The 24,302-nt window shown below is 56.2% G+C and overlaps 8 protein-coding genes across 8 annotated transcripts; 5 read left to right on the top strand and 3 right to left on the bottom strand.

Moving 5' to 3' along the window:
• Positions 1-967: 967 nt before the first annotated feature.
• Positions 968-4,243, top strand: CH63R_13042 (Peptide hydrolase; the record flags this gene model as incomplete). Its single annotated transcript, XM_018308016.1, has 4 exons — positions 968-1,302; positions 1,369-1,647; positions 1,698-2,606; positions 2,665-4,243. 4 exons carry the CDS (start codon positions 968-970, stop codon positions 4,241-4,243), a joined length of 3,102 nt encoding a protein of 1,033 aa, XP_018152433.1.
• A 632-nt stretch (positions 4,244-4,875) lies between these two features.
• On the bottom strand, positions 4,876-5,448 carry CH63R_13041 (Mediator complex protein; the record flags this gene model as incomplete). The annotated part of the gene is made up of 1 exon (XM_018308015.1): positions 4,876-5,448. One exon carries the CDS (start codon positions 5,446-5,448, stop codon positions 4,876-4,878), a length of 573 nt encoding a protein of 190 aa, XP_018152432.1.
• A 699-nt stretch (positions 5,449-6,147) lies between these two features.
• On the top strand, positions 6,148-9,109 carry CH63R_13040 (WD repeat domain-containing protein; the record flags this gene model as incomplete). The annotated part of the gene is made up of 5 exons (XM_018308014.1): positions 6,148-6,411; positions 6,453-6,503; positions 6,887-7,072; positions 7,126-7,931; positions 7,984-9,109. The coding sequence occupies 5 exons, from the start codon at positions 6,148-6,150 to the stop codon at positions 9,107-9,109; spliced, it is 2,433 nt and encodes an 810-aa protein (XP_018152431.1).
• An 850-nt stretch (positions 9,110-9,959) lies between these two features.
• Positions 9,960-11,898, top strand: CH63R_13039 (Sorting nexin 3; the record flags this gene model as incomplete). The annotated part of the gene is made up of 4 exons (XM_018308013.1): positions 9,960-10,553; positions 10,628-11,008; positions 11,074-11,658; positions 11,743-11,898. The coding sequence occupies 4 exons, from the start codon at positions 9,960-9,962 to the stop codon at positions 11,896-11,898; spliced, it is 1,716 nt and encodes a 571-aa protein (XP_018152430.1).
• Positions 11,899-12,350: 452 nt separating this feature from the next.
• CH63R_13038 (Mitochondrial ribosomal protein) lies at positions 12,351-13,004 on the bottom strand (the record flags this gene model as incomplete). The annotated part of the gene is made up of 1 exon (XM_018308012.1): positions 12,351-13,004. One exon carries the CDS (start codon positions 13,002-13,004, stop codon positions 12,351-12,353), a length of 654 nt encoding a protein of 217 aa, XP_018152429.1.
• A 615-nt stretch (positions 13,005-13,619) lies between these two features.
• CH63R_13037 (Flavin reductase like domain-containing protein) lies at positions 13,620-14,485 on the top strand (the record flags this gene model as incomplete). The annotated part of the gene is made up of 2 exons (XM_018308011.1): positions 13,620-13,713; positions 13,779-14,485. The coding sequence occupies 2 exons, from the start codon at positions 13,620-13,622 to the stop codon at positions 14,483-14,485; spliced, it is 801 nt and encodes a 266-aa protein (XP_018152428.1).
• A 2,925-nt stretch (positions 14,486-17,410) lies between these two features.
• CH63R_13036 (Heat shock protein 90) lies at positions 17,411-19,591 on the top strand (the record flags this gene model as incomplete). The annotated part of the gene is made up of 2 exons (XM_018308010.1): positions 17,411-17,674; positions 17,741-19,591. The coding sequence occupies 2 exons, from the start codon at positions 17,411-17,413 to the stop codon at positions 19,589-19,591; spliced, it is 2,115 nt and encodes a 704-aa protein (XP_018152427.1).
• A 1,388-nt stretch (positions 19,592-20,979) lies between these two features.
• Positions 20,980-23,022, bottom strand: CH63R_13035 (Bacterial alpha-L-rhamnosidase domain-containing protein; the record flags this gene model as incomplete). Its single annotated transcript, XM_018308009.1, has 1 exon — positions 20,980-23,022. One exon carries the CDS (start codon positions 23,020-23,022, stop codon positions 20,980-20,982), a length of 2,043 nt encoding a protein of 680 aa, XP_018152426.1.
• Between the last annotated feature and the right edge of the window lie 1,280 nt (positions 23,023-24,302).

The raw sequence follows: 24,302 nt of genomic DNA, 5'->3' as shown, positions 1-24,302 counted from the left end.
AATGTAGCAAGAAGAAGTTGACCCTAAATCCAGAACCCTGCGTCTCCACGCGAGACTGTTTGTGACGCCTTGGAGTTGACAGCACCGTCCCGGAGTCAGATCCGAGTCCTTTCAGGGGAACATTTGGTTCGTGGGGTTTGTTGGCTGTTACCTGTGTACGAATAGCTAGCTGTAAGATGCAATATGTGTTTGCATGTCGCCTGCTACTAATCAAGACCGGACCCAAGGCTTGAGCCGACCAGTGGTGAAGCCAAGAACAAGTTTACCGAGTTAAGGGTGTGCAGAGTCCGCTCCCCGCATTGATGACATTCTGCGTGCAGGGCCAGGCGAATGGGCTAGGTACGCGCTTTTAGTGCTTTCTGAGTCGCTGTAGTGTTAGAATTGGAGGAGCTTGGGCCACTTCTTTCGCAGCGATGGTGGTTGCATCATCCTACCAGGTAGTGTAGTACCTGGTAAATGCGCAGGTAGGTCGGCAGGTACGTACTAGATAGGGAACGCGACGGCATTGTCTGGCATGACATGACGCCTTCCTCCAGCCTCCTTCATCCCACCTAGGTATGCTGAACGTCTCACGGCCGTCAGCAACGTTGCTTGTACTCGACTTCACCTTTCCCCGACTTCTCTCACACAATCGTTCGTTTCTCTTTGCAAACCCATTATTATTAATCTTCGACATGGGAGTTGAACCACCCGTCTGTCGCAATCAATCTTAGCCTCCCTCACCTTATCTAGGCTCCTTGCCGCGCCCCTCCACCCTCCCATAGAGCCGAACCCGGCCATCTCCGCTCCCGTCCAACGACGAAACACTAGGATTCGAAGCTGTGTCGACACTCTTCCTCGGTCGCTAATCGACCTTGGACTTGCAATACAATACCCGAACACCAAGCTCAAAAACGACAATCCACCGGCGACACACGCACAAGCTACAGAACCACCCGAAACTCCGCTCCCACAGCACTCGGCCGCGATGGCTGTTAAGAACCCCTTTGGGTTCACGACGGGCCCGGTCACTTTTTGGCTGATAGTCGTCTACGCAGCCTTCCTGATACCTCTCGTATGGATCCACGAGTCCGTGCCGGCTGTCCCAAGCCACAGCCAGGATCCCTACCCGGACCTCAACTTGACTGAGGCCTGGCAGGACCTGACGCACATCACCAGAAAATACCACCCTTACAACAGCCGTGCCAATGACGAGGTCGGTGCGTACCTCTTGAAGCGAGTTAAGGACATTTTGGATCGCAACAAGGTTGACTACACCGAGGAGAAGGACGCTGGCGGCGTTATCTGGACTCAGGACATTAAGTGAGTGTTTGTTGCCCTGCACGGCTGCTACATGAGAGCGCAGTTGCTGACTGAAGGATCTTGTAGTGATGCCCCTGCTTCTGCCCCTGCGAGACAAGACGTGCTCCGGCGCGCATCGACGGGCCCTTCGGTGACCATCTTCGACGACACGATATCGAACACCACCTACCTTGGCACATCGGGCTCTTTTAGCCAATCAGGCCCGTATGCTACGTATTTTGAAGGCACGAACAAGCTTGTCTACATTCGCGGTACCGAAGATGAAGACGGAGAATGGTGGAATGGCAAGCGTGATGCTCGCAAGATTGGCCAGGGCGGCGTTCTTGTCAATGCTCATTACGACTCGTAAGTGTTGTCGGCGACTGTAATATTTCAATTCACTAACCAATGAGCAGAGTTTCCACTGGCTACGGTGCAACTGATGATGGCATGGGCTGCGTCAGCATCCTGCAGATGCTCAACTACTACACTAGCCCTGGTCAGCAGCCGAGGCGTGGAATTGTGCTGCTGCTCAACAATGGCGAAGAAGACGGCCTGTTTGGAGCTAGAGTCTACCACTACAGCCCTCTTTACCACTTCACTACCTCGTTCGTGAATCTCGAGGGTGCTGGCGCCGGCGGGCGGGCCATTCTGTTCCGGACGACCGACCTGGAGGTCACCAAGGGCTACGCAAACGCACCGCACCCCTTCGGCTCCGTCGTTGCCGCAGATGGATTCAAGCTCGGGGCGATCAGAAGCGAAACGGATTATAAAGTATGGACTGAATCCTATGGTCAGCGCGGCCTCGACATTGCGTTCTATCGCCCGCGGGCACGATACCACACCAACCAGGATGATACCCGCCACGCCTCGCAAGAAAGTCTGTGGCACTTGCTGTCCAACAGCCTGGCGGCTGTCGACAACCTCCAAAGCACCACCGGCTATTTCAGCGGCCGACGAAATGATGGAGACAAGAAGAAGGTGTCGAGCGGCTCTGGCACGGACGGTGTATGGTTCGACATGTTTGGAACGGGCTTCGCGCTGCTGGAGCTTCGGGGCCTTTTTGCCTGGACCCTGACATTACTTATTGTGTCTCCCCTCGCCCTGGCCCTGGTAACCTACATCCTCTCCAGAAAGGACAAGTACTATTTCTTTTCGCGAAATGTTAGAGCCGAAGAGGATGAAGAACCCGTGCCCCTCGGAGGTTGGAAAGGTTTTTCCCGCTTCCCGCTGGCTCTGATCTTCTCGGCCTCGATCACGGTTCTCTCCGCCCTTCTGGTCCGAAGGGTCAACCCTCACATAATCTACAGCAGTCCCTACGCAGTGTAAGTCGTTGCATTTCTCCACTTCACGTTTTGCCAATTTACTGATTGACGACAACAGATGGGCGATGACGCTGTCTCTGTTCTTCCTCGTCTTCTGGACAGTCTCAAAGGGCGCCAGTGCTGTCAGACCGACCGCTCTTCAGCGGGGGTATGCCCACATCTGGTTGTTCATTCTCAGCTGGGCCATCCTCGTCGGGGTCACGACCGCCGCCGACAGGTTCAAGATTGCGTCCGGCTATCCCTTTGCATTCTTCCATTCCGCCGTGTTCGTTTCGACACTCATCAGCCTCTGTGATTTATTCGCGCTCCCAAGCAAGAAGGACTTTGCACAGCATGCCCATGACGATCAGCAAATCAGGGATCACATATCAGAGGTACCCAACTCGGACGCATTGATTTCCCATCATTCCAATGATGAGGACAATACCGTCGAGGAGCCCACAGAAACAACGCCGCTTAGGAGTGGTGAGAACGAAAACGGAAACAACGGCACCATCCGGACAACTTTTGCGACGACATATAGACGCTCCATCTCGGCCATCATGAGCGATACTGGGGAGGAGAACAAGGAGACAGAACATCCTCTCGAAAAGGAGCAGCAATGGTCCGCCAAGCTTCCATCTTGGACCTGGTTTTTCCAACTGCTTCTGCTTGCTCCAATCACCATTATCGTCTTCCTCCAGATCGCTCTCTTCGTCGTTTCTGCGATCAACTCAGCAGCCGCAGACGGCAACGACCCCTTGCTGGTGTATTCAGCCATCGCTGCTTTCAGCATCATCGTCCTTCTGCCCATCACGCCATTCATTCACAGAGCCAGCTTCTACCTCCCTCTATTCCTGCTTCTGATTTTCTTCATCAGTCTGATCTATAACCTTGTCGCCTTCCCCTTCTCGGCAGAAAACCGCCTGAAGGTTAGGTTCCAGCAAACGCTTGACCTGGATCGGACGACGTCGATCGTCTCGTTCACCGGCTTGGAGAAGTACACTCGACAGCTGATTGCAGAGCTCCCCTCGGGAGCGGGTCAACCAGTCAACTGCACACGCGGAGCCGGGCTGTCATCTGAATGTCACTACAACGGTGCGGCTGTGATGCCCCATTTGCCCCAGTTCACCGACAGCCTTTCTGCCGACTTTTCGGAGGGCAAATACGCCGACCTCGTGACTGTCAATATCAGCCACTCGAACTCAAGCAAAAAGGCCGAGTTCTGCATTGATGCCGTGGAGTCAAAGTCATGTACTCTGACTTTCGACACCCCGGTATCGTTCCACGTCCACGGAAGCGCCGGCATAGACCCCATCTTCAGCCAACCTACCGAGCAAGGCGTAGTAAAGCTTACACTTTGGCGCAGAGACTCGTCAATCCCTTGGACAGTAGACGTTGAATCGCTCGAAAGCCGAGCCGTGTCATCCGGCGTACCGTTCGAATCCAGTGGTCACGGCATCGAGACAGTTCACGAAGATCTCCGAGTCCGAAAGTCAGCAGAGTTGAGCGGAACCATTGCATGCCAATGGAGCGATGCCAATGTTCTAGGCACCATTCCTGCATTCGACGAGGCTTTGCAATTCTCCCCTGACTGGATCGCCGTCACCAAGGCAGCTGTCGGCCTTGTTGAAGCGGAGAAGAAGTTTCGAGGTTGAGTTCCTTCCATCTCGTCGAACTACCCATTGATGGTTCTTGTCTTTTGACTGGACACCAGAGGGCACAAGACAAGCTTGGGATTCGGACTTTGAGCCACGCAAGCACACGAATAGGAGTCGAGTTGACGAATGTTGAGCGGCGTCCTTTGACTCTTACGACGACAACCGTTGTTCATTGGCCGGCGTTGTTGGTTCGGCGGCATCGTTTTTTCGTTTTTGTTTTGCATTTCAGATCGGCATACGCATGACAAGGTAAGAAAGACGGTATAATCACTGGTGGCCACCTAGGCCATGAATGGGCATGAGTAATTAGTATCATTGAAGTATCGTTCATTCTATGCAGGTGCCGGATTCCTCGTGTGCAGGTATGAGTTATCCTTGACCACTCCGTTCGTTCATGAGAACCCTGATTCATAGCCACTCAGCGTGGAAATGAAGAAGGGTGGGTATCGGGTATATTGGTCTGCCAAAAATCAGCCTCTTATTGGAACGAGAGAACCTCTCATGTATCACCCACTCAAAATCTTTCGCCATTATTCGTTGTGCTGTCATGGTGCAGAACCCGTCGGCAGGCCTAGATGCCAGTCTCATCTTTTGCCTCTCTCTCATGGCCGGTTTCGAGATTGCAATTCTCACTGCTGCATCTCGCTGACCTCCCCGCTGGCTTCTTGCTCCTGCGAGTGGTATCTCTCGAGGAACTCCCTCATCTTGGCCCACAGCTCGGCCTCCATGTCACGCTCGACCTTGTTGTTGCGGCTGTTGAGCCAGCCGACGTCGAGGTTGCCAATGGTGCCGACGCCATTGGGTTCGAGGGAGGGCCTGGCGACGATCTTTGCGTCCTCGTTCATGACGACCTGGCGACCGCCGACGCTCTTCTCGCCGGGGCCGCCGCTGCCGCCGCCTTCGCCGCGGAGCTTGATGATGCCGGCCTCCTCGAGCCCCATGATCTGGCGTTTCATGTGGACGTCGACCGTGTGCAGGGTGGAGAGGAGGGCGTCCATGGACGACTTGAACGTCTGCTTCTGCTGCTCGGGGTTTATTTCAGGGGTCTTTTGGGCGCCAAGGGCGGACATGGCGGAGGAAGTGTGATGCATGAGCTGGACTATGCTTGTGTCGATTTCACAGAGCTGTTGGATGCGTTCTTCGAGGGTGAAGGGTTCGCCTGTGGCGCCGGCGCCGGCGCCGGTCATTGCTGAATCAGCCATTGTGGTTGAAAAGAGGTTGTGACGATTATAGGACAAGCAGCCCGAGTGATAACCTATGATAGAATTGTTGCTGTACTTGGTTGGAGGCCCAACGTTTCGTTTTCGATGAGTTAGATCTGCGTGATGAGATGAGAGGTAGGTAGGGCAATGAGTGAATGAGCTTGGACCGAGTGAGCTCAAAAAGGTACATGGTGTAAGGTACCGCCGCGTCTCGGGGAAAGTGGACCCCAAGCCGTGGACAGATTGAAGCATCCTCCCAATCATCAAGTCCATATGGCAACGAGCTAGTCTGGAAATGGTTTGGCGTCCTCACTCCAGATATTTTCCGTCGCCAACCTCTGCCTTCCACCATCTTTGCAGCCTTGCAGGGGGGTGACTTACGAGCCTCATTTCATCCAACAGAACGCGACATCAACGACATTCCATCGAATTCATCATTTCTTCCAACTCAGATCGTCGAGGCTCAGTCGCGCTTTAATTTCTGAGAGCCACAACTCTACTTGTACTATTCCCACTCGGAAGCGCGTTGCTCCGGCTGTTGGGTCGCATCGAACACGACGCAGCTCGTCTCGCTCTACGGACTCAAGATTATGGACCGTCAGTCGTAAAGGCACAACGAAGTAATCGAGTAAGAGTTTGGGCAAAAAGAAAACTCCTCATAACTCCTAGGTATAGCATCGCTCGGAGGATCTCGTCGGAATGTCGGGAAACCCGGGCCAGCCTGGTGCGAGCAGCACCACCCCAGGCGCCCCAGGCGCCCCAGGCGGCGGCGGCGCAGGAGCAGGCGCGTCAGGATCTTTTTCACAGCAGCAGCAACAGCCCGCGACGACGACGCCCGGTGCAGGTGCTGCAGCTCCCGCGCCTACACCCGTGAGCCAGACACCTATCCCTCCTCCGACGACCGCGACGCCCGCGCCGGCACCGGCTACCGCGCCAATGTCGAACCAGAATCTGAACCAAATTGTAGGTGCCTTGTTTTGTAGTCCTATGTGTTTGTTTTGAAGTCGGAAGGCGCCCACGGTCTAGTGACGTCCGGCGGAAGTGCCATATCTGGGGTGAGTGTATTGGTGACAAATGACGATGGGCCGAGGGAAGGGGGAGTGAGGAAGGGGTAGAGAAGTGGTGAGGGGCAACGGGACGGTTTCTGAATACCGATTTGGAAGGCATGACTGAGGTCCTTCCGAATGGATATAACCGGCAGCCCCCCGTCTACCTATTCCTCTCATCCTTGGCCTTCGCCCTTCATCAACATCGACACCAAACCTTCTTCACATTCATCCCTCAGTACCTGTGCCACCTGGGCTCTGCCACGGCTGACGAACATGGTTAACCAAGTTGACTGGCTCGCGATAGATACGCAGCAACACGATGAGAATGTGCACACGTTACTTTACATGCTGTACCCTTCAAGGACAACATCGCTAACCCGTCTTTTCAGGTTACGGACTACCTCTTGAAGCGTGGCTACACGCGTACAGAGACCATCTTCCGGCAGGAGTCGTCGCATTTGGGGCCGGATGGTCGTCCTATCCACAACAAGGTGGACGACCTAGGCCCGCGGAAGTATCTGAAGGCCTTCAATTTGCTGCGCGAGTGGGTTGAAAACAACCTCGATATTTACAAAGTATGTTGTTTCTCGCTGCCGCTTCCTGCCGTAATCTTGCTGATTCTCGTTAGTTCGAGTTGAACAAGCTCCTCTGGCCCGTGTTCGTCTATTCATGGCTGGAGTTGGTCACGCAGAATTACTCCGAGGACGCCAAGAGCCTCCTCAACAACCTAAAGCCGTACTTCGAGAATGTCCACTCGGACGACCTGAAGACGTTCTCCACGATCACTCTCGCTCTGCACGCGAAGGAAAACTCTACTACCAAGCTTTACCGCGAGAACAAGTACCGCATCCCGCTTAACCAGCACATCACCGGCAACCTCTTCCACTTCCTGGAGCGCGAGCGGGACAATGGTGGCTCAGTCATCCTGTACATCCTCTCGACCTTCTGCCACTTAGACTCCACCGCCCGCGGGCCTATTGAGCCTTTCAGCTTCGAGGCCATCTACCGCCGTAGCCAGAATCTCGACATCGACGAGATTGACTTGCAAGAGGGTATCCCCGGAGTCTTCACTGGCATCTCGAACAGAGACCTGCTAGACAAGACGGTCCCTCTCAAGCTAGGTCCCCTTCCCATGGAGGAGGACCTCCGTGAAGATGTCAGAGCCGAGCTTCAAGACGAGGACGCGCTGAACCCGCCGCCCGAAGGCCGGTCTACTCTGGTCGAAGAGTTCGACCGCAAGATCAAGCGAGAGGAGAGCGCAGACGGCCCCAACAGAGCCGAGCTTCCTCTCCCTCCGTCTCGCGCCCGTGATGTCGTCATGGAGATGCAGAAAGTTAGAGAAAACCGTGACCGTTTCAAGATTGAGGGACGTACCGGCGGCGTCGGCGTCGCTGCTAGCGCGTGCATGTTCACATTCCACAACACGCTCGGAAGGTTGGCATGAAATTATCCTCCTTGATTGATCGTTACTAAAGAACAAAAACAGCGTATCATGCATGGACTTCTCCAAAGATCACGAAATGGTTGCCATTGGCACCACGGACTCCTACATCCGCGTCTGGCACCTCGAGGGCAAGCCCTTGAAGTCGAAGAGAGCCGACGAGAAAGACTTCAAGTTCAACAACCGCAAGTTGATCGGTCACTCTGCCCAGGTCTTCTCAGTCTCCTTCTCTGACGCCATCGCCAAGCTTGATCATGCGCCATTTGGCGAGGAGGGTAAGGGCGAGGGTCCTATCGAGACCAGCTCCAAGCTCCTGCTGTCTTGTTCGGCCGACGGCACTGTTCGTATCTGGTCCCTAGACATCTGGGCTTGCGTCTGCGTCTACAAGGGCCACGACGGCCCCGTCATGAGGGCCGAGTGGGGGCCTCATGGCCACTACTTCTTGACCGGCGGCTGGGACAAGACGGCTCGAGTCTGGATGCAAGACCACGCTTCTGCACAACGCATTCTCGTCGGCCATGACTCGAGCATTTCGGCAGTCGCCTGGCATCCCAACGGAACGTACGTCTTTTCGGCCTCGGACGAGACGGACAAGTCGATTCGAATGTGGTCTGTCATCACGGGCCAGTGCGTCCGTGTCTTTACAGGCCATACGGATTACATTTCGGCCATCGAGTGTGCACCCAATGGCAAGATCTTGGCCACGGCTGACAACAGCGGCAATATCTTCTTCTGGGATATCCAGAAGGGCTCGCGCATCAAACGGTCACGTGGCCATGGCAAGGGCGGTATCTGGTCCCTAAGTTTCAGCGTCGAGTCCAACGTCCTGGTCTCTGGCGGCCAAGACGGCACGGTCCGTGTCTGGGACGTCGATCTGCCTGCCGAAGGCCACAAGGTTGTGCAACCGCAGCCAGGCACGGCACCCACGCAGGAGGGAGGTGATACGATCGTCGCCGCCACGGGACAGACGGAGCGAGCCAATGCGAGCGGTCAAGGGGCGACTGGCAGTGGTTCCAACGCGCCCGGGGGCAGCAAGAAGAAGGGCAAGGAAGTGATGATTACGCCCGACCAAATCAGCGCGTTCCCGACTAAGAAGACACCCGTGATGAAGGTGCAGTTCACACGCATGAACCTGATTGTGGCTGGCGGTTGCTACGATCCTGACCGCTAATCCCCCAAGACGGCTTGACGAGGGCAAAGACATCCTAACGAAGGGAAAAGCATGAGGAGATGGCAAAGGGGAAGTAGTCGATTGATTTCATCCACAGTTTGGCGTTGGGGTCGCGGCAGTCGACGAACATGACTTTTTCGTAGGGTAATCGGGGCCAAGAAGAAGAAGCAGATGAAGCAGCAACGTCAACACCGTTCAGCTGCAGGCCTATGTAAACCATCCATCAATGTAGTAGATACCTCTCGGGCCGTTCCTTTGATCAGAAATTTTGAAACAGGCGTGACTCAATGAAGTTGTTACACGCGCTCGTTGAGAAGAGTGCTTTCGGAATAAATGTGAAGCTCAATGTAGGACACTTGGTGTCCTCGGTGAAGAATAAAGATTGAAGTTAGCAGACAGGATGAACGTCAAAGGACATAATAGTGACGTCGGCTAATTGGCGGGAGTAGCACTACAACTGGCTTCTGGGGGGGTCGCCAGCTGCTACAGGGGCCTTGAGGGGCACCCAAGTCTCAGACTCCCGATTGGGGTCAAGTGGCTGAAGCTTCCACAAAGCGGCAGCGAATCACAGAGTACGTACCTTGCTCATGGTCACGGTGCGGAGCAGCTGTGCCTTTCGCATTGAGAGAGACCGTCAGTCAGTCAATCAGTCAGACGCCAACCAGCACCAGAACCGGCCGTGCTGCCTTGGGTAGGTAACCTCCACAACGAAACCACATTCCACCTACCTGCCTGACCCTTTCGCCGCGTGCGTCGTATTCGATAGCTCTCTACGTCTATCCACCCCCATTCGAAGTCCAACTTCCCAATCGAAGCAATCCCAAGATCATTGCGCATCAACAACTCAAGGATGGATCCCCTCGAGGAGTCGCCATGGGGCGATTCGCAACCCACATCCGAGCCCTCGTCGCAGCCGCCCTCCCAGAATGAGCAGTCGACGTCGCAGACCTCGGCCAAGTCAGAGTCAGACGCACCCAGCACGGCCACATCCGCTTCCCGCCCGTCACGATCGGGTCCCGTCCGCCGACTCGTCTCCGCCCAACCCACGCGCCTCGAGGCCGTCGACGACCCCCTCGGTCCCCTGGGCCCTCTCGGCGCTCCCGCCGCCGCCGCCGACAGCGCCGCCGATGCCGGCCACGATGCTCCGCCAATCCCGCCGCAGAAGGAGCAGATGGTGATCCGCACCACGATGCCGTCCCAGCAGGACCGTCGTTCCGGCCCTGCCGACCCCCACCACATCGACGACGACGAATACGACCGACCCTCGGGCCCAAGACAGCCGCCGCCCGTCCAGGCTGCCCACCCCAGTCCCGTGCGGACCCAGACCCAGCCGAGCGTGAGCGTTGAGCAGGCCAGCAAACCTAGCTTCCAGATCAGCGTGGGAGACCCGCACAAGGTCGGCGACTTGACCAGCTCGCACATTGTCTACTCTGTGCGGACCAAGGTACGACGACAGGATTCCAGAATCGCCTGGTTCGGGATGATGGCAGGGGCCCCGCGCTAATCATGTGCCGACAGACGTCTTCCAAGGCCTACAAGCAGTCCGAGTTCGAGGTAAAGCGCAGATACCGCGACTTCCTCTGGCTGTACAATACGCTGCACGGGAACAATCCCGGCGTCGTTGTCCCGCCTCCGCCGGAGAAGCAGGCCGTCGGCCGCTTCGAGAGTAACTTTGTCGAAGGGCGCCGGGCTGCCCTGGAGAAGATGCTGAACAAGACGGCCGCCCATCCCACCCTGCAGCACGACGCCGACCTGAAGCTCTTCCTCGAGAGTGAGTCGTTCAACGTCGACGTCAAGCACAAGGAGCGGAGGGACCCGATTCCGGGCGAGAGCAAGGGTGTGCTCGGCAGTCTGGGTATCAATGTTGGCAGCAGCAACAAGTTTGTCGAGCAGGACGATGTGAGTATCCATCTACGCTTGAACACGGGCGGGGGACAGATCTGACATGGGGTTTTCTTTTCCAGTGGTTCCACGACCGCAAGGTCTACCTCGATGCGCTCGAGAATCAGCTCAAAGCCCTGCTTAAGGCGATGGAGACCATGGTTGGCCAGCGTAAGATGATGGCCGAGGCCGCGGGTGATTTCTCGGCATCTCTTCATGCGCTGTCAACGGTCGAGCTCTCGCCTTCGTTGTCAGGGCCTCTCGACGCGCTGTCCGAGCTGCAACTCACCATCCGTGATGTCTATGACCGCCAAGCCCAGCAAGATGTCCTGACATTTGGCATCATCATCGAGGAGTATATTCGTCTCATTGGGTCCGTCAAGCAGGCCTTCAGTCAAAGGCAAAAGGCCTTCCACTCTTGGCACTCTGCCGAGTCGGAGCTTCAGAAGAAGAAGAGCTCCCAGGACAAGCTCCTGAGGCAAGGCAAGAGCCAACAGGACAGGTTGAACCAGGTCAGTGCCGAGGTCGGTGACGCAGAGAGGAAGGTCCACCAGGCCAGGCTCCTTTTCGAGGACATGGGTCGTCTGATGAGGGCCGAGTTGGACCGCTTCGAGCGGGAGAAGGTGGAGGACTTCAAGAGCGGAGTCGAGACCTTCTTGGAGAGCGCGGTCGAGGCACAAAAAGAGGCATGTCCTGCACCCCCCTTCCCCCTGTTCCCCGAGACGACATAACCAGCTAACAAACCATGACAGTTGATCGAGAAGTGGGAGACCTTCTTGATGCAGCTCGATGCTGAGGACGACGAGACCGTCTTTTACCGGCCGCCCGTCATTCAATCCTCGGGCAAGCCGCCCGGCGACACGGCCATTGACCGTGCTCGCGCCACCATCAACGACGACTCTGACTAGAAGCCCGAGATGCGGCGCCCGATGCTTCATTACATCATACCCACGCGTCACAGCAGCGGCTTTTTCTTCGACCCGTCAGCCGAAAGCTGGGACCATTGAATGGAGTTGGAACAAGCGCAGGTTGGCGCCTTTTTCTTGGTTGTTGGTTGTTGTTGTTGTTGTTGTTATTGTTGTACATATATGACAGTAGAAGCAACCCTTGGGGGTATGAGGGCTCTCCCGTAATTCGCCTCCCTTCCGACTACGTTTCTCTCTTCTCTCTACCTAGTCCGGAAGCTGGCGTTCTGAGAAAATCAAAACCTCAACAGTTTTAGCTTTTCTTTTCTTTTCCTTATACACACACACACACACACACACACACACACCCATTTCGTCCGTTGCCATCGTACAAGGGGTCTCCCTCTTCCTCTCCGCTGCTGTAGTGATGTGTCGGTTTGGGCATGCTTTCCTGTTTACTTCTTTCCCTTCTTCGCTGCCTTCTGGAGGGGCTCCTTTGCCTTCGGCTGGGGCTGCTGCACCGCGTACCCGCTGATCAAGTCGCCCATGTCGAAGACATCGTCCTCCTCGGCGGGCTTGGCCGGGGCGGCCGTCTTGTCCTGCTCGGCGGCCCCATCCTTTCCACCAGTAGCAGCAGCAGCAGCAGCAGGTGGCGCTGCCGTGGAGGCCTTGGCGGCGGCGGCCTCATCTTCGGTAGGGGCCGCGGCCAGGTCGAAGCCGCGGCCGAAGCGCTCTCGGAAGGCGGCCAGCTTTCCGGCCTCGTCGACCTCGACGTTCTTGAGAGACTTGTCCGAGGGCTGCCAGAGGGCGTGGTTCCGAGAGTCCTTCACGGAACGGACGAGGGGTGCCGGAGACGTGGAGCGGACGGTGAAGGTGCTCCCGTCCGAGAGCTGGACAAGCTGGGTGAAGGTGTAGGGGCGGCGCGGGCGGGGGACGAAGGTTGCGGCACGGGTCTGGGTGAGGGACGTCCTCTGAACGGGCGTCGAGGCGTTGTAGGCTAGCGGCGAAGAGGAGGATGAGGATGAGGACGCGATTGAGGTTGCCGCTATTCTGGGTCGGCAGCAGAGGAGGCTCGACGGCCGTGGGAGGTGGGTTGGGAGCTTGCTCATTTTCGTCTCGTTTAACGGTCGCCTAGCGGGACGACCTTTGGGGCGCGGGAGATGCAGGCGGTAAGAGCGAGAGGTGACCGCGCAGGGTTCGAGTCGCCGAGGGGCGCGCGCGCGTTGAGAGAGAGGGGGGGTGGGAGTGGTAAGGCGGGCGTAGAGAGACAAAAGAGGAAGGAAGCCTTTTTTTGACGATGTACACGTCGTTGGTGGCCGTTGACCTCCTTGCGTCGCGCGAGACCAAAATTTCGGTTCGTCGGAGGCCGGGGAGTTCCGTGCACGGTCCCACAGGTCGGGTCACCTCAGCGGCGGCCGGGGGGGGCATAGGGAGAGAATGTGTCGTTGCTTATCGATAAGGAGATTTTTATGGAATTTCTTTCCAACAGCGGTGGATTTACATCACCGGAGCTGGAGCTATTGCAGGGGGGAAGGAAGAGCCTAAGAGGTCCCAGAGATCCTCCAATTCACCACTACACAGCGAAGTACTATAGACGGGCGGCTGACTTGCATGCCTCCATCGCACCACACTACAGGACAGTTCTTAACTCCCTTGGCATTTGATCCAGCACGGATTGTTCCCTTCCCCGAACTGTCGGGACGGGAAATGGTACGGCGCATGCGATGAGCGGAGCTTGTATGCTTGCGACGGCGTTGCGCCGGGCCGGCCGGGCGAGGACCAGAGTTGAAGGAGCACGGAGGACCCTGGCCGGAGGATGTAAGTCAGCCCCTCGGTCTCTGTTTTCTTTGATCCAATCGACGGCGGTCACTAACGCCGTGCAGTCCCGGCCGAGAGCCAACAGCGCCCGCAATGGCCCATCGGTCATAACCCTCCTCGAACCTGCGAGCCCCGACGAGCGATCCACAACACCTCGGCGGCCCCGCGATCCTCGACGTGGCGTACCGAGCCCTCCCAGCCGCCGACGTCGACACACAACTCGAAAGACGAGCTCCCGGAGCAGCTCCGCGGGGTGATGCGCCGGTTGGCGCACTCGGTGGTGGTCTGCACGGCGACGGACCGCCGGGGCCAGCCGCGGGGGATGACCATGTCGAGCTTCGTATCGTTGAGCATGGAGCCCGTGCCTCTGGTGACGTTCAACGTGCGGACGCCCAGCCGAACGCTGCAGGCCATAGAGGACGAGGGCGGGCTGTTCAACGTTCACGTGCTGGCCGAGGGCGCCGAGGGCGCGCAGGTTGCCGAGTGGTTCACGCGTGGCAACGCGGCGGGCGAAGGGCTGTTTCGGGAGCTGCCGGACGGCGTCAAGGTCTGCGAGGAGGACGGCGAGGCGCCCGTGCTGGAGGGACGTGGGGTCTTGTACGTGTTGAAGTGCAAGGTGCTCGGGGAGGGCATGGTGAGGGTGAGGGATCATGTCGTCATCGTCGGGGAGGTCGAGGGGGTCGTGAGGGGCGAGGGGGAGGGGTTCGGGCTCGTTTACGCGGACCGACGGTACCGGACCCTGGGGGAGGTCTTGGTCAAGGGAGAGGAGTGAGGCTGGAGACCGGGACTGGAGGCAGAAGGGTAGGGGTGCTCAAACGGCTGGCAAGACGGGGCAAGGTAGAGCGTTCGGTGTGTCATGCATATGTAAAAGAGGATAGACTGTATACTATGCGAGAATAACTTCGCCCACTTGGACAGACGGTTGGAGTTCATTTCGCATTCGGGGCGTGCCGTTTTGCGGACGGCCTAAACTGAGGCAGCGAAATGTCACTGACACCAGAGATCACGCCAAACTACGAGCCGCTGTCACTACCACCAGTCTGCACTGGTTACTGATTACTCCTGTCCAGTGAGCAGGGCCGGATACATATCGCAACATCCAAGTGGCCCCAGTTTCATCTCAATTTAGATACGTTTGCTAAGCGTACTCATGCCTAGGTTGTCGGTCAATGAAGCAAGAAATGTGCCTATGTCTCTTTGAAGCTGCAAGTGTGACACTAAAAGTAAAATGTTGAACCGGGCCTGTAGGTTAATGGCAACCTCTTTGGGATTGCGGGGGGATGGATATTCGCCAGGTGGGAATCTCAAGAATGGATATCGGGATATGGAGAAACGACGCAACAAGCCGGTATATGCACGTATGAGAGTGTGAGGTCTCGGAGATGCCGGGGCTCACGGAAATGCTCTTCGTCATGAGAATTGTGACGTCCCACATGTGTTTTAGCAGCAACTAACATACGCTTGGAATAGGATGAAAAATCCCAATGATTATATTGTGGTGGCGGCGGACAAGACGGTGTCGGCAGTTCTATGAGACTACCGTCGGGGTTGTGGAGGCGGCGGCGGGGCGGGGCGGGCGGTGGACGCCTTGCGGTTTCCGGTCGGCCACTGCCCGGAGGCGACCAGGAGCTTGCCGGCGGGCGGTTATTGACTGCATCTGAAGGGGCGTTTTGTAACACAGTATGGAAACGCCGATGTCCGTGTTTGTCTGTCGGTAATGTTTGGATACCTGCTGGCCTGTGTTGGTTTCAGGCTTTGATGTGGAGTCGTTTTGCTGGTTTCCGTACCTAGATACCTAGAAATGAAATGGTGGGGGGGATGGGTTTGTTTGTGTTTTTTTTTTTTTAATTCAAAGCAGATTCTAGAATCATCGCTCGCGGCCGGACCCCCTTCATCCACGAGAGGCTGAAGCCTGACGTGTCTGCTGACCCCGAGATGCAGCAGGAGCTGAAGGGAGGGCTGAGACACTTGACATGATGCATGCATGTAATATTGTTCTCTCAATCAAGTGGCCACTGGCCCGGTCTGTACTAAATACAGATTGCCTCTGCGAGATGGTTTTTGCTTGAACAGATTGAAAAGAGAGGTTGTAAAAAGATAGGGACCGTGCAACAGCACCCCGGACGTTTGCAAAGGCCCGGGCGATTCAGAACATGGGGTATATGATACGCAGCACATACAGCACATACAGCACACTGGCCCAAGGCAAGCAGGTAGGCGGACTAGTAAATTCCTCTTGGCGACGCCAGGACATGTGATTTACATCGCTGGCGGCATGGGGGAAACAACACGTCTGAGCCTTGCCAGTGAGTGGGGGACTTGGGGGACGGCTCCAGGGACCTTTGGAGGAGGGCATATCCAGCCCAACGCCCAGCTCTCAGAACAGGCGCCAGCCTCTAGACCAGGCACTAGGCGCCGCACAGCAAGAAGCACGATTGGATGTCGAGAGATGGCGAGGAGGCGTTGCATGCAGCCTGGTGTCAGTGCTGCCTTGTTCCGCCCTAGCATCTCGACGGAGTAAGTACCTACCTGCCTAAGGGTCCAGCCGATGCCCAGGACCATTTGACAGTGGAGGGGACAGAAGACTCCAGCAAACAGTGGAAGACACAGGAAGGAATGAAGTTATGACTGACTTGGGGTCGCAAACAAGTAGAAACACAATGAATAGATAATAATAAAAATACTAAGAAAAGGTCCAATGAGGGGTAGTCGCGGATCAGATGCACCAAAAATGGAAGAAAAAAGGGCCAACAGTGGACCTGCCTCTCCACAGGGAGGCGGAAGGCAAGAGGCAAAACAACAGAAAGGCAGGAAGGAGAGTCTTTGCAGTGCTGCAGCCTGCCTGTCTGCCTCCAAGGGTGCCTCGTACCTACCTACATCGTAGGTATGCCAGATACCAAATGTGCCTTCCCATTCTCTTCTTTTCCATCCGCTGGAGAGGTGGAAGGAGAGCACGAAAAATAGGGACCCCCAGTGCCCCCGTCCCAGTGGCCCCACAAGGTGGCCGCCCTGCCGCTAGCCAATCAGTACATCCCGCACGGTTGCCGTGGTGGCAGGGCAAGCGAATCAGAGAAGGGTCTGGAAGGCCTGGAGGTGATGGAATCGCATAGAATTTCTGAGCTGGGGGGTGAGCGTCGCTGTCGCTGCTGGACGCTTTTTCTTTTTTAGCCTCCTCCTCCGCCGTCGTCTCGACTCTCTGACCTTTTTTTCCCTTCCTCACATCACAAATCTCTCTCCCTTTTCTTCCAATTTCTCTCTTCTCTCCTATCAAACAACCCAGAAGAAGCCCGAATTGTAGCAGCGAAAGAACTGCCACATTTCGTCGAGAAGTCATACTCTCAAAGGTAAGCTTGTTCTGACACCTATCACCCCGCGTCGCCGCTTGGGCGCTATGGCATCTCGAACGCCATCCTTGTTGCCCGCACCCATTGGATTTTCGTGTTTGGTTGCTTGCTTTTCAGCATCAGCCTCGCCAATAAATCATCGTTCCCCTCTTTCGTCCTTTGCATCAATTCCGAGTAACAACAGACGGTTACTTTGTGTGCAGTATCGGAATTGGTGACGAGGCTGACCTCCCCGCCCCGCCCCTTCGCCTCCCCCACACACCGTCAACTCTCAAACCTCAATAAGCACTCAACTAACAAGTGTGGCCAGAATTACGACCGTTACGCCCGAGATACCCACATCATCCATCACAATGTCTAACCCCGAGACCTTCGAGTTTCAGGCCGAGATCTCTCAGCTCCTGTCTCTCATTATCAACACCGTCTACTCAAACAAGGAGATCTTCCTGCGTGAACTTGTCTCCAACGCCTCCGATGCCTTGGACAAGATCCGCTATGAGTCCCTCTCCGACCCCAGCAAGCTCGACTCGGGCAAGGACCTGAGAATCGACATCATCCCCGACAAGGAGAACAAGACCCTCACCATCCGTGACACCGGTATTGGTTTCACCAAGGCTGTAAGTTGCCCACCATTGTTCCACACAGCAGTCTTTGCGAAATAGTTTCTAATATGCCCCCCCCAGGACCTCGTCAACAACCTTGGTACCATCGCCCGCTCCGGCACCAAGCAGTTCATGGAAGCCCTCACCGCTGGCGCCGACATTTCCATGATCGGTCAGTTCGGTGTTGGTTTCTACTCTGCCTACCTTGTCGCCGACAAGGTCACCGTCATCTCCAAGCACAACGATGACGAGCAGTACGTCTGGGAGTCCTCTGCCGGCGGCACCTTCTCCATCACCCCCGACACCGAGGGTGAGCCTCTCGGCCGCGGCACCAAGATCATCCTCCACCTGAAGGATGAGCAGACCGACTACCTCAACGAGGCCAAGGTCAAGGAGGTCATCAAGAAGCACTCTGAGTTCATCTCGTACCCCATCTACCTCCACGTCACCAAGGAGACCGAGAAGGAGGTTCCCGATGAGGAGGCCGAGGCCACCGAGACCACCGAGGACGATGACAAGAAGCCCAAGATCGAGGAGGTCGACGACGAGGAGGAGGACAAGGAGAAGAAGCCCAAGACTAAGAAGGTCAAGGAGACCTCTATCGAGGAGGAGGAGTTGAACAAGCAGAAGCCCATCTGGACCCGCAACCCCCAGGACATCAACCAGGAGGAGTACGCTTCTTTCTACAAGTCCCTTTCCAACGACTGGGAGGACCACCTCGCCGTCAAGCACTTCTCCGTTGAGGGTCAGCTTGAGTTCCGCGCCATCCTCTTCGTCCCCAAGCGCGCTCCCTTCGACCTGTTCGAGACCAAGAAGACCAAGAACAACATCAAGCTCTACGTCCGCCGCGTCTTCATCACCGATGACGCCACCGACCTCATCCCTGAGTGGCTCAGCTTCGTCAAGGGTGTTGTCGACTCTGAGGACCTTCCCCTCAACCTGTCTCGTGAGACCCTTCAGCAGAACAAGATCATGAAGGTCATCAAGAAGAACATTGTCAAGAAGGCTCTCGAGCTCTTCCAGGAGATCGCCGAGGACAAGGAGCAGTTCGACAAGTTCTACTCTGCCTTCTCCAAGAACCTCAAGCTCGGCATCCACGAGGACTCCCAGAACCGCAACATCCTCGCCAAGCTCCTCCGCTTCAACTCCACCAAGTCTGGCGATGAGCTCACCTCCCTCACCGACTACGTCACTCGCATGCCCGAGGTCCAGAAGAACATCTACTACATCACCGGCGAGTCCATCAAGGCGGTCACCAAGTCTCCCTTCCTTGACTCCCTCAAGGACAAGAACTTCGAGGTCCTCTACCTCGTTGACCCCATCGACGAGTACGCCATGACTCAGCTCAAGGAGTTTGAGGGCAAGAAGCTTGTCGACATCACCAAGGACTTCGAGCTCGAGGAGACCGAGGAGGAGAAGGTCCAGCGCGAGAAGGAGGAGAAGGAGTTCGAGAGCCTTGCCAAGAGCCTCAAGAACGTCCTCGGCGACAAGGTTGAGAAGGTTGTCGTCTCCCACAAGCTCGTTGGCGCCCCCTGCGCCATCCGCACTGGCCAGTTCGGTTGGTCCGCCAACATGGAGCGTATCATGAAGGCCCAGGCCCTCCGTGACACCTCCATGTCCTCGTACATGTCTTCCAAGAAGACGTTCGAGATCTCCCCCAAGAGCACCATCATCAAGGAGCTCAAGAGCAAGGTCGAGACCGACGGCGAGAACGACCGCACCGTCAAGTCTATTGTCCAGCTCCTGTTCGAGACCTCCCTTTTGGTCTCTGGCTTCACCATTGAGGAGCCCGCCAGCTTCGCCGAGCGCATCCACAAGCTTGTCCAGCTCGGCCTGAACATTGATGAGGAGGAGGAGAAGACCGAGAGCGCGCCCACCGCCGACACGTCCGCTGTCGAGACCGGCGACAGCGCCATGGAGGAGGTTGACTAAATGATCTTTGGGGTGAAAAACGGGATACCAGAGAAAAGTTCATTGGAGTTGGACGGTTTTCGGTTTTGATTGCGACTTCGAAATGATTTTCATAATTCCCTTCCCATACCTCGACGTATGGGTGTATTCTAGCTAGCCCGTCATTCATGATCATGAGACGGATGAGGTAGACGCTGAATTGGAACGTTAAGACAAATATCTTTGTTCGCAATGTGATGTCGGAGTGGTATTTGAATGCTTAGCCCTCTCTGCGCCCCCCGCCCAAGCCGGCGTCATTTATGATGCCAACGTCAGTGTCGTCAGGTTCAACTGGCTGACAATGGAACCCAGCCCTTTAATCTATCTAGTCTTGCTGAGTTGTGTGAATTGTGTTGTTTGTGTGTGTCGCTTGCTTTTTTTGCAGGATCCCACTGGCACGAGTGAATTGTGAACTGGCGATGAGTGCTGACTCCGCTTGATAAAATCCGTCTCTGCAGTATCAGATAACTTGAATAGGCCCCTTTGGCTCAGTGGTAGAGCGTCGCACTCGTACATACTCGTCATGCGAAGGTCCACGGTTCAATCCCGTGAGGGGGCATTCCTTTTGCCATTTTCAAGAATATAGTCCTTTTTTCCTTCTATTTTTTACACTTATCTATTGTTAGCAGATAGTAGTAGAAAAGAAGTAGGAAAGGAATATTGTCTTTCTTATTAGTTAGTAAGTTAGCTAGTTAGTTGTATTTAGGCTTCTTTACAACTCTAGACTTTATTTAAGTATAAGCTATATTATAAGTAAGCTGATAAGTATTAGGATATTTACTTCTACACTAACGTACACGCATAGCGAGTCGGCCAACATAGCGAGCCGGCCACTCCTTATCGCTAGAAAAAGCCCCTTTTCTAACTATTTATTAAAAAGTAGATTCTTAACTAATAAAGACCTAGTTTTTAGCATTAGATAACGATAAGAGTTAGATTTTAAGAAATAATAGTATTAAAATTATTATCTCTTTCTAGCCTATATTACTAAGCTTACCTCTTATCTAGGCCTCTAGATAAGAGGATTACTAAGAACCTAGGGTTAGGAAGAGACAATAATTTCTACAATATTATTTCTTAAAATCTAACTCTTATCGTTATCTAATACTAAAAACTAGGTCTTTATTAGTTAAGAATCTACTTTTTAATAAATAGTTAGAAAAGGGGCTTTTTCTAGCGATAAGGAGTGGCCGGCTCGCTATGTTGGCCGACTCGCTATGCGTGTACGTTAGATATAATATTACTAAAACTAGTCATGATCTTGTTTATTCGGGACATTTCTTCATTCTGGGACCGTGTGCTTTTTTTTGGTGGAGGTCTAGATGCGAGTTGAAGCTTGCCGCCTAAAGAGATATCATGTTCAACTTCACTTAACAACTGGTCCGGCAGCCCTCACCTCTCACCTTCCTCCTCCCGCCTCGGATCTCACCGCCATTCCACTCCTCGCCGTCGACCAATACAACCTCACAGTTCGGAACGTCCACCGTCCCCTTGGTCCCCTCGGGCGTCCGAATCTCGGCCTCCAGCACGCCCCCGTCCCCGGCCAGGACCACTGCGCCGAACTCGCCTCCCTTGGCGTCCCTCCACCCGGCCTCGACCCTCCTCAGGTCCCCGAGCTGCGGCCGGAACACCCACTTCTTCCACCCGACAACCTCAAGCCCGACGACCTTGAAGCTCAGCGCCTGCGTCGGCCCCGTCGACCAACTGTGCGACAGCGACGTGTACGCCGCGTCGAAGTTGTAGCCGCGCCGCGAGCGGTAGTAGAGCGACCCGTTGGCGCTCATGCCCTCGATGAGCGTCTCGCCCGTCATCAGCGGCGAGTCGAGCATGTATCCCCACGTGCGCCGCATGAGGCGCAACCCGCGGCGAGGCTTGCCGGCCGCCAGGTGGGCGAGCACCTCGACGCTCGAGATGAACGGCGAGACGGTGTCCGGCAACTCGGGCGTGACGGGGCCGATGTCGTTCCAGTTGCCGAGGAGGGCGGCCGAGACGGCCGACGCCTGGGCTGGGGACGTCGTGAGGTTGTAGTAGAGAGCCAGGGCGTTGCCGTCCTGGGGGAACAGGCGCGCGCCGGCGTCGGTCTCGTTGTCGCGGAAGAGGGACGCCGAGGCGTCCCAGAGGACGGCGTTGTAGGCCGCCTTGAGCCTCGCCGCCGCCGCCGCCCAGGTCCCGGCCTGCGCGCCGCGACCGTTGGCCTCGGTGGCCGTGTCGGCCGCCAGGTCCGCGAGGGCGTGCAGCGCGTGGTAGTTCAGCGCGTTGAGGGCGCTGTTGAAGCTGCCGCCGCCGAGGCGGGCCCAGTCGTTCGTCTCGACCTGCTCGGCGAGCCCGACGTCGTTGTCGAGGGCGCGGATGATGTAGGCCGCGCCCGCCGAGATGTTGCCCCAGCGGGCGTCGACCCAGTCGGAGTCGGAGGTGAAGACGGCGTAGTTGAAGCACGCGATCAGCGTCCAGGCATGGTACGTGTCGCTGCGCGCGCCGCGGCGCCAGGACCCCGTCGTCGGCCCCGCGAAGGGCAGCGCGCCGGTGGACGCGTTCTGGTAGATGAACATGGTCTCGAGGGCGTAGTAGACGGACTCAAGACCGACGTCGCCGAGACCGAGGTAGGCCGTCGTGCCCGCGATGCCGAGGTCGCCGGGCCATACGGCGCGGTCGCGCTTTGCGCCGTCGAGGAGCATGGGCCCTTCGGCGCCGAGCGTCGCGTTGTAGGCCCAGCCGTCCTTGACCTGCGGCAGCCAGCGGCTGGTGTTGGGCGGCGCGATGTTGGTCTGCGCCGTGAAGACGCCGGCGTACCATGCCCGGACGAGGAGGTCGTCGTCGGGCGTGTGGAAGTGGCCCGAGTAGTCGCTGGGGTCGTCCTGCGAGGGGGAGTAGCCGAGGTGGCAGACGACGGAGGAGATTGTCACGGGGCGGAAGGCGTGGATCGTGACGAACTTGAAGCCGCCGCGGAAGCGCTCCGTGGGCATGGTGTAGCGGGATGAGGAGGTGGCGGTGAGTGACACGTTGAGAGCCTTGTCGTAGTCCTGGGTCGGCACTGCGCCCGTGTCGTCCGAGATGGCGCGGACGAAGGCCGGAGACTCGGCGAAGGCGAGGGAGAAGTGCGGTCCCGACGAGCCCTCCGTCGTCTCCAGAGTGGTCACGTCGTCCGTCTCTGTGGTCAGGGAGAGGAGCCCACCGACGTAGCCAAAGTCGAGGGAGACTTGACCGCCGGACCGTAACGAGAGGATGTAAGTGCCATCGTCGGCCGACGTTACCTCGGCGGCGCCGGAGACGGCGTGGATCTGTTTGGGGAGGACGGTGCGCGATGACGGGCTCTTGATGTATGCCTCCCACGGCCGGGACGGATCCGGATCCGTGGTACTAGCCGACACCAGGAAGGGGCACAGAAAGAGTGCGAACCGGAGAAATCGTGCCATCGTCAAGGAAGGCCGGCGTGATGGACAGCGGGTGGGCGTGGTGGGAGTGAGCGGGAGCGGGAGCGTGCCATTTCTGACGTCGTAACGCGGCGTGAGGGTGTTATTTCAATGAACACGGCTGCCGCTTGATGTCTTGGCCTGCTTCGTTTTTGGACTTCCAGCATAGCGGGTATGTAACCCTGCTATGAACGATGGAAGAATTCCCCCCGCGTTGTCCAAGGGGAGTGAGGGGACGTCGGGGTAAATCTGGAGCGAACCGGCGAGCGAGTCCGGGGTTTGCAGATCCCGCAGGGCGGGGGTTGCATCGGGGCCTCGGAGGAGCATCGCAACCTCGACCCTTCTCGTTTCCGGCGTCTTGTTGATTTCAGTTTCCTCCCCCTGCCGCCAAGATGCTGGGTAGAAAGAAGGTGGTCCTAATGGAGTTTAGTTAGCTAGGTATGTCATGTATGGTGATGGCATCGCAGCATGTAACCAAGCCTATCTATCTATGTATGCACCACTGATTAGGTCTGGCCGTCTCGGTCCTTGGTAACGAAAGGGAGCGGAAGTGGTTGTGCTATTTGCTCTTCAACATTCCCATGCCATTCCGACTTTGAGATGACGTCGCTTGAACGATTCCACTCGCAGCGTTTATGCGATATTCCACGCACTAGAAACGTATGACTTGTCCCTACCTGGAGTGAAGATGCATTGATAGCTAGGAGGGGGGGAAATATACATATCTCTTTTTCATACTCCTCTCCCTTGCTGTCAACAGATGCAATGTTGTATGTATTCACAGGTGGCGCTCCAAATAACAAGTGTTCACGGAACGTTGCTAAATAAAGACTTGACCGAGCTGAAGACCCCTTACTTAGATGCCTCTCTTTCAGTAGCACCCTATCTTGATAACAACCAAATAGTACTGTTGGGCGCGTTATAAGGAGGAAATGGTTGACTTATGCCTCGAAGCCAAGTAAGACATATATGTCGCTGACGAATCTGAGGTAGATTTATCTACTAAAGCTACCGCTGTCTGTTGACGTCTCCCCTCCGTGGATAGGCGCCGAAGAATACGCAGACAGCTGAGTGGACATTACCGCCGTATCAGCACCAAGCATATCGACAGACAGAAAGAGCATGCCTAGATAGACAGACCTAGATCAGCAGCTGACTTAACTTTGCCGTATACATAGTTGTCGCGGTCTAGTCAGGACCCGCCGTGGACAAACGAGTTGCCCATCCGTTCAACTGTGTGATTTCTCAGCCTTCCCCATGCCCACCGCCGCACTACACGTAAG

The sequence above is a fragment of the Colletotrichum higginsianum genome, chromosome 9 (genome assembly GCF_001672515.1).
Source record: "Colletotrichum higginsianum IMI 349063 chromosome 9, whole genome shotgun sequence".
Lineage (NCBI taxonomy): Eukaryota > Fungi > Ascomycota > Sordariomycetes > Glomerellales > Glomerellaceae > Colletotrichum > Colletotrichum higginsianum.
The sequence above is the reverse complement of the archived record's forward strand: the minus strand, read 5'-3'. Positions and strand labels throughout refer to the sequence as shown.